Source organism: Juglans regia, chromosome 3 (genome assembly GCF_001411555.2).
Source record: "Juglans regia cultivar Chandler chromosome 3, Walnut 2.0, whole genome shotgun sequence".
NCBI classification, from domain to species: domain Eukaryota; kingdom Viridiplantae; phylum Streptophyta; class Magnoliopsida; order Fagales; family Juglandaceae; genus Juglans; species Juglans regia.
The window spans coordinates 16,598,157-16,614,346 of NC_049903.1; the positions used below are offsets into that span (position 1 = coordinate 16,598,157).

General features: G+C 37.9%; 2 protein-coding genes across 3 annotated transcripts; one reads left to right on the forward strand and one right to left on the reverse strand.

Moving 5' to 3' along the window:
- Window positions 1-5,451: 5,451 nt before the first annotated feature.
- LOC108985679 (pentatricopeptide repeat-containing protein At4g20770) lies at window positions 5,452-8,781 on the forward strand. 2 transcript variants are annotated; one of them, XM_035688039.1, is made up of 2 exons: window positions 5,452-6,628; window positions 6,713-8,781. In XM_035688039.1, the coding sequence occupies exons 1-2, from the start codon at window positions 5,626-5,628 to the stop codon at window positions 7,984-7,986; spliced, it is 2,277 nt and encodes a 758-aa protein (XP_035543932.1). In that variant the 5' UTR covers window positions 5,452-5,625; the 3' UTR covers window positions 7,987-8,781. The 2 variants fall into 2 exon arrangements, with proteins under 2 accessions (XP_035543932.1, XP_035543931.1); XM_035688038.1 differs by having other exon boundaries at window positions 5,452-8,781.
- Window positions 8,782-8,836: 55 nt separating this feature from the next.
- LOC108985680 (C-factor-like) lies at window positions 8,837-14,315 on the reverse strand. Its single transcript, XM_018958061.2, has 6 exons — window positions 14,015-14,315; window positions 11,473-11,625; window positions 10,946-11,039; window positions 10,694-10,776; window positions 9,636-9,789; window positions 8,837-9,305 (listed from the first exon to the last, which is right to left on the reverse strand). Exons 1-6 carry the CDS (start codon window positions 14,186-14,188, stop codon window positions 9,070-9,072), a joined length of 894 nt encoding a protein of 297 aa, XP_018813606.1. The 5' UTR covers window positions 14,189-14,315; the 3' UTR covers window positions 8,837-9,069.
- Window positions 14,316-16,190: the final 1,875 nt, after the last annotated feature.

A 16,190-nucleotide genomic window follows, 5' to 3' on the forward strand; every position in this document is an offset into this window, starting at 1 on the left:
GAGTTTCAGTTTCTTCTTTGGTTTCCTTCTCTTGGTTCTTGTTCCAGTTGATTAGCTAAATTCTACAACTGTCCAGATTGTTTGAGAAGGCTGCCACTGTCTTTCCATTTCTAATATTGCCATTCCATGCTCTAGTGACCATTGCTTTACAATCATTTTTAAGGCCCCAACTGAGTTCATATCTGAAGAGTCTTGCTCTCCTTCTTGTAGGTTGAATCTGAGTACTCAGGTTTGTTAGAAGATGGTTGTGATCTAAAGAACATACTGCTAATGTGGTAACAATAATAACTTGAAAATTACTCAAACATTTAGTATTAGCAAACACTCTATCTAACCTCTCCTTGGTTAATTCAGGTCCTTCTCTGCTATTGGACCAGGTGTATTTGGTGCCAATGTATCCCATGTCACTTAAGTCATTGTCTTGGAAAGCTTGTCTAAATCCTTTTATTTGAGCAAAAGGTCTGTTTGGTCCCCCATGTTTTTCATGTTGATGAAGTATTTCATTGAAATCTCTCATGCACAGCCATGGTCTATGATCCATAGGTTGTAAAAACCTTAATAAGTGCCAACTACCTTCTCTTTTTGCAGTTACTGGATTGCCATAAAACCCTATAAGGGTCTAGTCCTTCCCAATTTGTGGATCTTTAACTCTGACAGATATGTGTGAATTAGTATATGATTCAACTTCTATATTAGCATCAGATTTCCATATCATTTCCAACCCTCCACTACTTCTTTTGCTATTCACTATAAAACTTCTGTCAAAACCTCTTTTATTTCTGATTCTTTCAATCATCTCCCTCGTGCTTTTGGTTTCTACGAGGAATAGTAGGTTTGGGCACTTTTACTTCACCATAAAAAAAGCTCTCGAACTGTTCGAGGGTTCCCAAGCCCTAGACAGTTCCAAGTAAGGCATCTCATTGCTGCTGGTGGGGCTGCTCAGCAACCTCCACCACGTGTTCCTGAGTTAAGCTCCTTTCAGGATTGAGCCCCTCTTTTTGTTAAACCTTGCTAATCTCCACTGTCTATCATTTCTTTGTCTCTTTTTCAACCACTGGTGCCACCTGTGCTAGTGTCCCCACTTTCCATCTCATATGATCTTAGTAATTTAACTTGTAACGCCCCGTCCCTGGTGGTCTAGGGAGTTAACTTCTGTCACCTGATAATCAACTACAACAATGCTAATATACTTCCAAAATCCAAATATATATACTTCTAAAAGTTCCAAATCAAACGTAAGCACTTCAAATTTAATTAACCACACAAGTCTCCATAATAGATTAAAATAGAATTGACATAAGTCTTCATAAATCGTCTAAACATATTGAAATCAACCTACTAAATAAATAAATCCATCAACAGCACTAGTAACTCGAGGTACCCAACTACTATCCACTGCTAATCTTATCCACAAACTCTATTACTGATCGTCAATTGAACCATCAAAGTCATCTGAAAATATTGTGAAGATAAAGGGGGTGAGTTATCAACAACTCAGTAAGCAGAGAACATATACTAGTATGTAAACATGAGTATTTTCAGAATTCAAAATGCAGAACAAAATATTTACTTTTAGAATGCATAATTAGAAATATTTGATTTCAAAATGCAAAATCAAAACATATTACCAAAAATATTAGAGTGAAGCTTTCAGATAACTTTCTTATTCAAAATCCTTTGGCATATCAAAATCCGATACCTCATCTTCATCATATCGGAGCATCACATCATGACAGATACCATGTTTAACCTCCGTAGTAGAGTTATAAACCACCATTATACTCGTGGTTGGGCCTTATTCACTATTATAACTCGTGGTTGGGCTGTATATCATGTTTAACCCCTGTGGTAGGGTTATAAACCATCATTATACTCGTGGTTGGGCCGTATCCACTATTATAACCTGTGGTTTGGCCGTATCCACTATTATAATCCGTGACTGTGCCGTATCCACTATTTTAACCAGTGGTTGGGCCGTAACGGAAACTGAGCAAAACATTAGAATCAAACTTTATCAGAATACAGAATCAGAATCTCATGCCAAGGTTTTGAGATGCTATAACATATCCAAACAGAGTACTGAACAAATTCAGATCTTTTCACATATTCAAAAATAGTTTCACATCACATGTACAAATTTTCATATTAGCTCTTTTTGCATAGTTCAGAAAACAGAATGTACAAAATTAGTTCATGTCTACACCAGTCATGACAGAAAATATTTTCTCATATACAGCTTTCGTGCATATGTAGAACACATATCTGAGGTTATTTTTCAGATTTCTTTTCAAAACGAACATGCATATTTTCAAATCAACCTCGTTTCATTTTCTTTTTATGCAAAATCTAGTATAAAAACTCCGCTTGTATGAACTTCTTAACTTTTTGAATTTCTTCGCAACAGTGCTGAATGAAAATTACTCGTCGCCTATAAGATACATGTAACTTCCGTAAATCTCAAATTGAACATGTACTTCGTAATTCAAACCTGAGATATTAAAGAAAATCTATATTTTCCTAATGACTAAAATCCTCGAAACCCTAAAATATATTTTCTCCCAAAAGTATTTTGATTTTTACATATATTCTCCAAACAAAAACACGATTAACTCCTACGATCATATTACTCCATAAATTGGTCTTATAATATTGTCCATGCAAACACGTGATCTCGAACCCCAAAATATACACAGCCCAACACTAAAAATACACACCAACCGGTTTCGATATACCCAGCCCATCATACAAACAAGCCCAACACAACATAAGTTCATAACACGTGTTCAAATCATGACTGGAAGGGCAAGATCGTAATTACAAACTAAACTTCTCTTCTATCTAATATCTGCTTAAGAGCCTATGGCAAAAACAATTTAGTTTATTAAAAAACAAAATACACTAGGCAACCATTCATTGTGGGTAGAGGGCAACGATGGGCTTACTGTAATCAACAACGAGTGGCGGCCAGTGAATGGTCACGGTGGGACTGCACTGTGGAAGTGAGAGAAAATTTGAGGAGAGAGAGAGAGAGAAATACGGTGAGAGAAAGAGAGAGAGAAGGAGAGGAGGCCATGGGCATGTCATGAGCTTACCGAAAGAGAGGAGCGGTGGCTTGGGGTGGCATGAGGTGGTCAGCATAAACTTTCTGTGCAGGTGGTGTCGGAGTAGAGGCTGGAGCCGTGGGGTGGTTGGGTTGTGGCTCAGCATGGAAGGAAGCAGCTGCTCCGTTTCGGGTTGAGCGTTTAAAACAGGGGTCTACGTGCGATGGGTGTGGGGACATTGTTGGGGTTCATTGTGCCGTGGCTGGTGGCACCTAACGTAATAGGCCTTGCTCTATTTTGAGCTGCAAAAATAGGGGTGTTTGTGGACGTGCACTTGGGCTACGACGTGGTTGTACTCAGGTAAGGCAGGGTGGTTGCTTCATGGATGTGCACGTTGAGCAGAGTGGTTCCGTATGGTGGTTGTACATGGGTTGTGTTTCTGTGATGGAGAGGACACACGAGAGTTGGTTTTTCTGATGCAGCAACGCCACAGAAAGTGACTCCAAGTTGCGTCTCCGGCTGGCTCGTTTGTGGCAGTGGAGTGGTGGTTGAAGAGGGTAGCAGTAGCATCAACTTGGTGGAGGGTTTGACGGAGGCTGAGTCGCAGTGTGTCAAATGTGGTGGTCTGGTGTAACGAAGTCCTGAGAAGTGAAACACGATTGGCTGTGATGCGATGGAGGCTTCGGTTATTTTCCTAGATGAGGACTAGAGGTGGTTGGTGCATCGAGAAGGGGTGGTAACCTAGTCTAGGGTTGCAGGTGATCGAAATAAGAATGAGGCTTTGCGTGACCTACAAGTGAAGTGAGAAACTTATGAATAAATAGTGATGTTGTTAACCCTAGTGGGATAGACGTGCATGCAAAGGAAACAGACGTGCATGTCGTGGGTTATGGTACAATATCTTACGGGCTTGGGCTGTTTGGCCATTTCAAAATTTTGGGCTCACGTCTGGTAGTGAATAAAGAATAATAAATGGGTTTTTTCATACATCTAACCCAAAAATATTTAGAGAGCGAACTTGGTGCTGGGCCCGGATGTTACATAACTACTTTTGCCCTTATTATCCAACCCATTGTCTTTGGTGTTAGCTCGACATTACTCAAAGAATTAAGCCTCGAATAGACAAGATTGCCTGGTGAAGAGCTGAGTATTTGAGTTGCTTGTAAACTCCTAGAGGAACTACTAATGTTGTTGTTCAAATCTTCCTGAACCTTATTAGCCTTGTAGCTCTCCTTTGAAAAGGCTCTCTTCTAGTCTTCAATTTGATCAGCTTGCCTTTTGTACTCCGGTTCTAATTTTTGTTTCCCCTTATCAGATGGGTTATAAATCTTAGTTGGTTGATTGTGAGAGGATTCCAAGGGAACATCTTCCTGATCACCATATTGAGTGATTAAACCCCTATCGAGTTGACCCTTACCATTTCCTTAAAAATAAGTATGAATTTTGTTTCCCCTACTCTTCTATCACCATTACCTATTAAATTAATAGTCGTGGCCTTTAACCATTGACCATATTGGGATTGACCAACACCTCTTGTATTTATTTTGCCTCTTTCCAGAGCACAAACCTTGTCTACATGTTGAATTACCCCACACTGAAAACAAAACAAAGGCAATCTCTCATATTTGAAGTCAATCCAGCTTTGTTTTCCCTCTATTCTAATTAGTCTCTCACGAGGTAAATACTTTGTAATATCTATGTTTACCCTAATTATTAGATATTTTCGCCAACCAACCTCATCTCCATCCACATCTACTATTAAGACTTCCCCTACTGAGGAGCCAATTTTTATCCCACCTTCAATTTTCATGGCTGCCAAAAGCATACCATGTAGTTGGATCCAAAAGGGTTTATGAGTGAAAATCACCTCACTAGGAGGAGTACTACTGTCAAAGGCTTGAATATAGATTAAGTTTTTATCAAAAGACCACGGTCTTCCATTTATCATACGTTCTATGTCCACAGTTTTTTGAAATTCAACTAAAAACCTACGATGCCCCACCTCATTGAAGCTTAGAAAGCCTTAAGGATTCGAGATTTTAGTCATGGTAGCTTTGAAAACTTCTTTATTGAGACCTTTTTCCATCAAGATGAATAGAAGAATACATCATTGTGCTCTAGCATCTACACGATTTGTTTCATCTTCTATTAAAGCAACCTCTTCTCTTTCTGTTACTGTTAGGTTAAACCATTCCCAAAGCCTAGCCAACTCACCTGTCATACCTAAGTGATAAGTAACTGTCAATCAAAATTATGTTATTTGCAAAAACCCTACTCTACCTCCTCACCCTTCCCTCACCCTTCTAAGAAGGAAAAAGGACAAACATCTTACCCGTTAAGGAAATGAGTCGTATTTACAAATAACTTATACCGCTGGGATTACTTCAAAAAAAAATAAAAAATAAATTGCACAAGTTACCAGACCCATTACCTACGTGAGTACAGCAATGCAAGTCCGAGTCGGCTGCATGAGCATGACCAAGTTGGAACATGTCCGTTAAAATACGAAAAAGGTGACTCTGATTACAGTTCGCATGCTCCTGTAGTGAGAGAGTTTTGTTTCAAAACCCAACTCTCGTTAACTATGGAAAGCAAGACCACTACCCACTTGGTAAACCTCTTGCAGTCATGCATCGACAAGAAAGCCCATCGTGCCGGCAAGATCCTCCACGCCTTTGTCCTCCGGAACGGCCTCGCCTCCCAAACCTTCCTCTCCAACCGCCTCATCGAACTTTACTCTAAGTGCGGGAAAATCGATTCCGCTTGCCGGGTATTCGATAAAATCCCTCAAAAAGGCGTATATTCTTGGAATGCCATCTTGAGCGCTTACTGTAAAGTGGGCAATGTACAGGATGCCTATGCATTGTTTGTTAAAATGCCGGAAAGAAACACCGTGTCTTGGAACACTTTGATCAGCGCACTCGTTCGAAGTGGGTTGGAACAGAAAGCCTTGGATGCGTATGATGCGATGATCTCGGAAGGATACGTACCTACGCATTTCACGTTGGCGAGTGTATTCAGTGGATGCGGCTCCTTGTTAGCTTCGGAGCGTGGTAGGATATGTCATGGTCTTGTTATTAAGATTGGCCTTGACAAAAATATATATGTCGTTAATGCTTTGTTGTGCATGTATGCCAAGTGTGGGCTTATGAAGGATGCAATTCAAGTTTTTGGGGACATGAACGAACATAACGAGGTCACTTTTACAGCCATGGTGGGTGGGTTAGTACAGACGGGTCGAGTTATGGATTCTTTGAAAATGTTCAGACTAATGTGCAGGAAAGGGATACGTATCGATTCTGTCTCGTTGTCGAGCATTTTAGGTGCTTGTGCTAGAGGGGTATCAGGAGAATTCTATCAGGATGATCTGAACGACGTCCTTTCGTCCAATGTGCATGGGCAACAAGCTCATGGTCTCACGATTAAACTTGGATTCGAGACAGATCTTCATTTAAATAATTCATTGCTTGATATGTATGCAAAGAATGGGGACATGGATAGTGCCGAGAAGGTTTTTGCTCGGCTGCCTGAAGTCAGTGTTGTTTCTTGGAACGTTATGATAGCTGGGCATGGCCAGAAATATCAAAGTGAGAAAGCTTTTGATTACTTGCAAAGAATGCAATGGTCTGGTTTTGAGCCAGATGAGGTCACTCATATCAATATGCTTGCAGGATGCATCAAGTCTGGCGATATTGAAACAGGGCGTCGAATATTTGACAGCATGTCATACCCAAGCGTGAGTTCATGGAATGCAATACTCTCTGGCTATACCCAGAGTGGGAATCACAATGAGGCAATACAACTCTTTAGAGAAATGCAGTTTCAAAGTGTGCAATCTGATCGGACTACTTTGGCTATTATCCTTAGTTCATGTGCGGCAATGGGGCTTCTGGAGTTTGGAAAGCAGGTCCATGCTGCCTCACAGAAGGCTTCCTTTCATACTGACATATATGTTGCCAGTGGACTAATTGGCATGTACTCTAAATGTGGGAAGACAGAGATGGCAGGGTGTATATTTTATAATATGCCTGAATTGGATGTTGTTTGTTGGAACTCAATGATAGCTTGCTTTTCGCTTAATTCTCTAGACGTGGAAGCTTTCAATTTCTTCAAGCAGATGAGACAAAATGGAATATGTCCTACCCAATTTTCTTATGCTACTGTGCTGAGTTGCTGTGCGAAACTATCTTCTTCGTCCCAAGGGAGACAGATACACGCTCAGATAGCAAAAGATGGGTATATAAGTGACGTCTTTGTGGGTAGTGCTCTTATTGATATGTATTGTAAATGTGGTGATGTGGATGAGGCCCGGCGGTTCTTTGATATGATGCATGGTAAAAATACTGTTACTTGGAATGAAATGATACATGGGTATGCACAGAATGGACGTGGATATGATGCTGTTTCTCTCTACAAAGAGATGATTACTTCTGGTCAGCAACCTGATAATATTACATTTATTGCTGTCTTAACTGCTTGTAGCCATTCAGGACTCGTAGATGTGGGTTTGGAGATATTCAATTCAATGCAGCTAGAACATGATGTGGAGCCTGTCTTGGACCACTACACTTGCATCATCGATTCTTTGGGGCGAGCTAACCGGTTCGATGAAGCAGAAGTGCTTATAGATAAGGTGCCATATAAAAATGATCCAGTTCTATGGGAGGTGTTGCTTAGTTCTTGTCGTGTTCATGCTAATGTGAACTTAGCAGAAAGAGCAGCGCAGGAACTTTACCGCTTGGACCCTCAGAATCCTGCTCCTTATGTGCTTCTGGCAAATATATATTCAGGGTTGGGAAGATGGGATGATGTGAGGGCTATTAGAGAGCTGATGAGTGATAAACAAGTCATTAAGGAACCAGGTTATAGTTGGATCGATAATAAGAATGAGGTGCATACCTTTAAGGTGGATGAAGTTCAAGCAGTAAGCGGGGGAACTCGTTAGAATGGATGGTACAAAGTCCAAATTCCTACAGGAGGCCTGATATTTGTCAAGAAGGATTTGTCGAATTTGATGGGAAGAGACTTTTTTTTAAAGGATGGATCCCCTTGACTTGTTAAAAAGCCCTCACTTATTTGAAGGCTGTACCCTCAGGTTGCTGGTGCTCATCTTTGAGGAGACTCACTACCACTTGGAGTATTATGACCTGGAGGTCATTTTTTTCTTGACTGCTATCGCTTTGGACAATCAAAGGCAAGTTGAGACCAATTTATGGGCAAGGTGCTAAAGGTTTGAACCAAAGATATCTCTCCCCTCCCAAGAGAACCCTTCCATGGCAAGACCACATCTTGTGGTGGCCTTCAAAAGGAAGGCGGGATTCTGGTTCTCACCAATGTTTTATATCAGAATCTTAGACAAGGATTGATGCTACAAGTTTCAGCATGTGAAGCAAGTTCCTCTGTCTCTTCCCTCAAGGACTGATGCTATTCATCCCTGGTGGTAACAGTGAGATCCATTTCATGCTTATAATAATTGTTTAATTTCCAAAATGAACGAGGTTGAAACTAAATTATCCAGACTAATTCAGGCATTGTTTGTTGTAACAAAATGACTTCTTAAGCTCCTTTTTTTTCTTTAGAAAAACGATTAAGAACTTGCTTTTTTCTTGTATAGATGGCAATGAGTAACACCAGAGTGAGAAGGATACAAGAGATTATGTATTCTGCCTCAGAGGGTGTTAAGAGCTTGTATTCTGCCTATTTTTTCTAATGTAGATGTCACAGTGGAGATTTTACAGTTGTTGCCAAAACCTAATGACTAAAGAATCACAAGTTTCAGATTTTGAACGCACTTGGGAATAGGAAAGTAGTGCCATATACTTTCTGACAGAATTCACATCAGAGTAGAAAACATAAATGTCTCCGAAAAACCAATGAGGTTACAAAAGGAGAAATTGCATAGTCAATAATTCGCATTATTACTAGAAAATAACATTTAACCTTTCACTCAAAAAATAGAATCGACTTCTGATCTAGAAATTTCAAACTCAAGTAGTCAATATTGTGTATTCTAAATGAATCTGACAGATCACCAAGGAATTTCCTGACCATCCCAGGCAAAAAACTTGCCATTGTCGTGGTTCTTTGCATTGTTGATAATGCCTAGGAGCTTCTGAACTGAGAACTCTTTGGTAAATAGCTTGCCCTCTGGAACATTTCTCTGAAATGGCCTAGAGAGATCAGTGTCCACTGTGCCAGGGTGCAACAAAATGCATATAATTGGATCCTTTCTTCGGGCAAACTCTACCGAGACAGTTTTCGTCACTGCAAGCATCAGTTGCAAATGAATTATAATAATACAACAGAACCACTATTTGTTTCTTTTGATCTGTTTGATCACATGGAGATTGATAGGTATATATTATTGAACTTTATCAATGGAAGCACCCAACATGTTCAATAACATGTCTTGAGTCAGTCTGTAGCATTCATACAGCTATATGAATATACCACAACCATTGACATTAGCACCGCTGGTGCAACATTTTTAATAGCAATACGAAACAGAATTGAAAGATATCAATTGTATGTAGTAATGATCTGTGTTAGAGCAAGAAAATCCATGCTAATGAGAATTAAATGAAGAATTCATACACTGATTAAGTGCAGTCTTTGAAGATCGGTATGAGTGCCAACCCCCAAGGCGATTGTCCCCAATGGATCCCACCCTAGCGCTTAAATTGGCCACAACTGCAACATCCCTTTCAGTCCCAGAGCCTCCACCAACCTTTAGAAGAGGCCACATGTGCTGCTTGTACAAATAACAAACTACAATCTTTAATCATATTATTAAAGAAGCTACAAAAAAGTTCAAACAAAATAGTAGATAAAGGAAGCCCTATTGCAATCATTTCATAACATGCTTATTGCATATTGATATATAACGACCGAACGAAGGCTTAACTCACATCTAGGCTCATACTAAAAATAAACTAGTCGATGTTAAATTGGAGCCCCTTTGAATCATTATAAAAGGCAAAAACTTCTCCCACCCAAACAATTTGAGATCCCATTCATCACCTTCCTATACTCAATCAGGGGATTACATAATACCACCATGTTTTGGAAGCTAGTTCTGTTAAGAAGCAATTCCTGCATCTAGAAATTATTTCTTGTAGAAGTCCTGTGATAATGAAGGCGAGATGCTAGATCTAGACATCTTTCAAGTCTGATAACATGAAGAAGCCTTCTTTCACACTTATTTTAAGCATATATTGCTAACACAAGCAGTGGGCTGGAATTTATACCAGTACATTCATCGTCTTTTCAATGTTCTCTGGATTAAATGGTGGTTAGAGGGAGTTTTTTCCCATTCAAAAACTCGTGGCAAATGTTTTGATGACGAGGAATCTCGAAGACTCTGCAAATACAACTTGTCTTTTACCCCCGTTAAACCCCATACATGTGTAACACGTCCTGTCCCCATCACACAGATTAGGTAAATTATAGGCTTTTCACCTATGAGACGTGGCCCCTAGAAAGTATGGACTATATGCTAATCTCATCAAATCAAGCACTAAAAAAATATTATTCAGCATTTCATTCAAACTTTATCAGACTTTCTTGCCTAATAGGATGCAGGGGTCAGTTCTGCTAAACCGCGTTGTTCAAAGCTAAAGACAAGTGACAAAATAAAAAATTATTAAGCATACCTTGATCACTAGAATAGGACCAACGGCATTAACTTCATATGCAAGAAGCAAAGATGACTTTTCTACTTTGCTCAATGTTGTTTCTGTACTGCAAATCGAAGAATATTAGTGACTGCCAAGATTTATTGGAAAAAAAGTAAGCTCCTGGCACCAAGAATCTTAGCTCTGGTCCACAATCTGAACTTATACTGCGGATTTTAACACCCATTACAAGTCTCGAAATCCTGATGTAAGCAATGACACGAGCAGTACCTGGGTGCAGTACATCAGGTATTGAAAGAATGCCAGATGCATTAATGAGAAGGTTTAAAGAGCCAAATGTTTCTCTAATGGAGTTTGCAGATGCCTGAAATGTGACATAAAATGAGGAGAGAAAGTAAATAGCAAAACCAAATTTGTTGAAAAAAAGGAAAAATTCGAAAATCTTACACCTTTATTTCTTTTTTCATTTTTTATTTTCATTCGTTTTCTTTGGAGAAAGCAAAATTAAACAATCTTTCCATATCTATCTCAATTGGCCTCCAACTTTACGATCCCTCTATCTGAATTTCCAACAAAAGGCCTAATACCTTTCCCATTAATCTCAATTGCAAAAACAACTATTGAACTCAAATGATGGTAATTAGGAAAAGCAAAAATTTGATTTCATTAGTCCACCAAATCAAGGTATATAAATTATAGATGGTGGAAAAGGGCCGAGCCAAAAAAGTGCAAAAAACCATGTTGGATGGATCAAGATGCAAATGTTAGCTCCTTTTCGAGTAAGAGAGTGATGTAACCTCTATGGTGCTCTCAAGGGTTAGATCCAACTGTTGAATGCTAAGTCGTTCAGAAAATTTGTTTTTCAGATAAAGAAGCCCAGTTGCAGCATCAGGATTGCGGCAAGTAGCAATAACATGCCCTTTCTCATCCTTCTCCAGCAGCTGCTTAACCTATGCGAGCAGAAAACAAGTCAATGCCATACAAAGAGAATTACTTCAATTAATGCATCATCAATTTTAATCCCTCTCTCTCTCGCTCTCTCTCTCTATAATGGTTCATTATATTCAATCTCAACTTAATGTCAACAATCCCAAAAGAAGAGAAAGAGGTTTCAGGAAAAGCACAAGCACGACAATGATTCTCACAAACATCTACAGATTATGGTACCAATAATGCAACTAAAATACCTTTTAATCAAACTTATTTAAAAATGACTCCAGCAAGGCTGTTTTAGTACTGCAAATGAATTTAAGACGACGCACTGTAAACAAAGTAGCATGCTAAAAACAAAATCAATTCATAACATAAAGGAAGAACCAAAAGAACAAAATTTGACATCTATGTATGTTCAACTTTGGTACTGTCTACTATTTAAACAATCTCCAATCAAGAAAATAACTGTAGAACTGATATTTTAATAATTTCCTCTACGTAAAAGCATTACCTAGCCATAAAAATCATGTGGAAGATTTTATTTATAGATAATAATAGTCATAATACTATCAAGCCCTAAAGAACCTAAACGGTGGCCTCCCATAGACGTCTAACAATCGTCTTACCAAATTGTGAACAGAAATTTACAGTTGACTCATTGGAAGAATGGGAAATCCAACAAAGCACTAAAACAGAGTTCAGAACATGCTTGAAAGCTTATTCTAGAGTGCCAAAGACAATGATTATTGATTGACCACCCTTAAACCAGGAGTAGACAAAAGTTGTACAGGAAGACAATGAATCCAACATTTTTCCAGGTCTTTACAGAACCAATAGGGTAACACCCACTACTTGATGTCAAATCACCTTAAAATTATTATTTTAGAAATATTTTGATCAACACTCCAAAGCATAAACTCAAAGTTCATCCTTCCCCAATGTCTAAAGCATATTGAGCAAAGCTTTTGTGCTTTGTGGCGTGGTACTGCAGATAGAGAATCAAGGGCTAAGATTAGTTGAAAAGTTTAATCCAAAATTGGAGGGTGGCTTGATTTTTAGCAGATTTGGTGATTTAAAACCTCTATAAAGAGAATATAGTAGCCCCTATTTGCTCAATATGGATCTCTATCAGTTGCTTGGGTTAAAGCCTCTGTTTTAAGAGGTGAAAGCTTTTGGATTGCCACCAAACCTTTACAATGCTAATGAAGCTAGATGAAAGTTTCAGAGTTTAAAGCATGCAGCCTTTGTTAAACTCACAATAGTAAAAGAAGAAAATACTACTCTTTGACAAGATAAATGCGCATGTTGAGAAATGGTACTCGGTTCAAATCGCTACCAGAATCAAATTCAACTGAAGTGCTTCCAAATCCTAATGTAGAGGATTTTTAGTCTTTAGGGATCTGCTAAATCAGGATACTTATGAGTTTGCTTCCACTTAAAATGCTTTTAGGAGACATTGCTATTCCATAAAGCCAGGCTTGCTGGCCAAAAACAACCATACATAAAAGACAAGAAATCATCAAGGCTTTTATAATGGGGGTTTGCCATATCAAATTTTAATGAAGATGCAAGAAGTCAGGGGACCATTTTGGCTATACATGTCGTTTTGTTTCTATCAGATCCTGGAAAATTGCCAACATTCTGCACCATTCGTAATTGACTTGGACTGTTCAATACTAAGAAAAGTTTCTGGTGGCATGCTGCTGCTTGTTGTATTTCCATTTTCCTCAATTATGATTTGCTTGACTTACATATGTGTGTTTTTTTTTTTTTTTTTTTTTGCTTGCTCGGTTTGAATATTAGATCATTCACCCAAAAAATAATAACAGAAAAATAGAGAACCAGTCTTGAACAATGAATTGGAAAATGTCCCAAGAGCCGGGGCTCAAAATGAAACCCCTAATTTTTTCCCCATTCCAATTGTTAATAGTTGGTTATTCCCAATATTTCCAAAATTAACAGCATAACCATTAATTTTATTGGTAGCATCTAGGCATCACCATTACAGATTATAGGACATTCAAACATATGGTAATTATGCACCAAATCTTTGAACTCATTCACAGGTAAGCTATCAAATTTAACGCCCTTACGTTTACCAAATTTATTTAATAGTAGCGTAAGGTCAGTGAGAGCCCGCATTTGGTTCATCTTTCAGAACATAGCCTAGGCACATACAGAAAGAAATAGAAAGAAAATCTTTTTATTTATGAAGAAGCTTTATTTCTCCTTCGCTTCCATTAGCTTTGGAAAAAAGCGAAATTTAGAAGTGCCATGAAAATGCAATGTTCCTAGCAAAGCTTTACGGATGAAACAGACCAATCCATCTTAGATATATGAACCATGTAAGCCGAAGAGTGGAAAGGAAAATGTATAAATGTAAAGAGAAGGGGAAGGAAAGCTCACAAATTCAAGGCCAATTCCTCTGGAAGCTCCCTGCACCATGGAAACCCCACCTTCCAAATTCAAAGCAGAAGAAGATATTGAAGACACGGAAGCCCGTCGCCATCGGGCTATTGATATCATGCTCGGCGGTGTTGTCATGAACACCCGCTGGTTCAAAAGGAAAAGCTTATTCATTTTGCACTTTGTTTGACGTTAAAGTGTAGATTATAGAGGCTCGGGGGTAGAACAATGCATTTAGAGTTCTCAACTGAACGCCTCGCGTAAATGCAAAATTGTATGGCTCTTGGCCTGCCACCATTAATGTTTCTCTAGTTCAACTTCGTGTGCTACTATGAGCCCCTTTTTCTTTATATAAATATATATATATATTTGTTTCTCAATGCAGAATGAGATTTGCTAAAATAACTTTCTATAAACAGTAATTTTACTGTTCATGTGTAGATTCTTTTACACGAAATTCTGTATTTTTCTTTATCATTTTTCATGGAGAATAGAAAAAATAATGGGGAAAAAATAATTTCCTAAAACTCCCATATTTGGGATTAGCAACTATTTTTTTCTAGGTTAGCATTTCGTTAATAACAAAAAGAAAGGTTGAAGATTTCAATAAATATCCAATTTAAGAGCATTAATAGTGGCCAAAATTTAGCTAAAAAATTCACTTTTATAAATTTCGCTAGCCACTTTTCAACAACACCAAATAATACTCTCCATATCTATCATTATTCTATTAAAATATTGATTTTGACATTTTCATTTATTTTAATTCTAATTGTAATTTGAATATTTATTCATTATTAAAAAAGTACACATTAATTTTCTAACTTTGATATTAGATTTAAAAAAAAAAAATTGGCATCAACTAATCACAATATTGCAAAACTATAACTTGAAGCACACCAATAAGATGATGTCATGTCATTGAAATGATGACTGATGGAGACTGGCCGCCTTCTGTGGTTGAGTTTGGGATCTGGTCGTTTTGTACTTTTGAGACGAAGAGGAGTTTTATGGAGTTGTGGGCTCACACGAAACGAATAGTATGCAGGAAAGGGAATTTTTTATGCCAAAATAATATTGGGTCAGCAACTTGGACTCAACAAATTTGGCTAGTAAAAATTATCAAAGTAAAAAGTATTGTAGTTTTGTTGAGTCCACTACAGTGAATTTTTATGTAATCTAGTTAAATTTTGACCAAAATATAACTTTGTTGAGCCCACTGCTAGTGCTTTAAGCTAACACAACGCCAAAAGATAACATTTTGGGCCTCAATAAATTGTTCTCCTCACATTGCAACAAATTTTGGTCAAACTAAGGGGGTCACTTTGATTGACAATTTTGGTAAGTTCAACTAGAAAGTTATGTTGTCATGATTAGAGATTGAGATACTTGATGTACTTCACTTTGTTGTTTTGGATTATTTGGTGGAAATAACCTCATCACCTTCTCATCTTGGTCTCTAGTGAGTGAAAAGAATATAAATTGCCATCAAGAGAAGAAGCAAGTGACACATGGTGGTCGATGAGAGGTCCGAGATCAATTTTTCTTTTCATTTGACAAAATGGGAGAAACAAATGATATTTAAGCTTTTTGAAATAAAAGATGTTATACTGGATGGTAACAAAGCCATGTAAGTATACTTCCGCAGCTATCACTTTGGAGTCTTGACAAATGATAACTTGCATAATTTCTTATATTTTATCACTTCTTAACTTTAAACTTTAGTCTAAATACTCTATTATTAGACTAAAATATTAAAATATTAATAGAAATCATTAGAATTAATGTGTATTCTTGAATTAAGTTTCTATTTATTTTGGAATACTCCTAAGGTAATTTTTATGTTTAATTTCAGAGTTTATAAAAGAGTAAATCCAAACCCATTCGAATTCAAAATACTTTCAAGTGGGCAAGAGGTTGGAACAACCTAAGAATTTTCAATGAGCGTAGGACTTTTCAAATAAGGATAATGATGGGGTTTGAGAGTAATTCGGATCAGAGTCCAAAACGTGCTAGTAGACAACATGGACACATTTCAGTATTTTAATCATAACTTTTCGCTCCAAAATCGAATTGATACAATTCTTAATGCATTGGAAAGCTATCTTAAAGGGATACAAAGTTGTCTCTAATAAGGATTTTCAAATTCAAACTCTTGAAGTGCGTACGTGGCTAC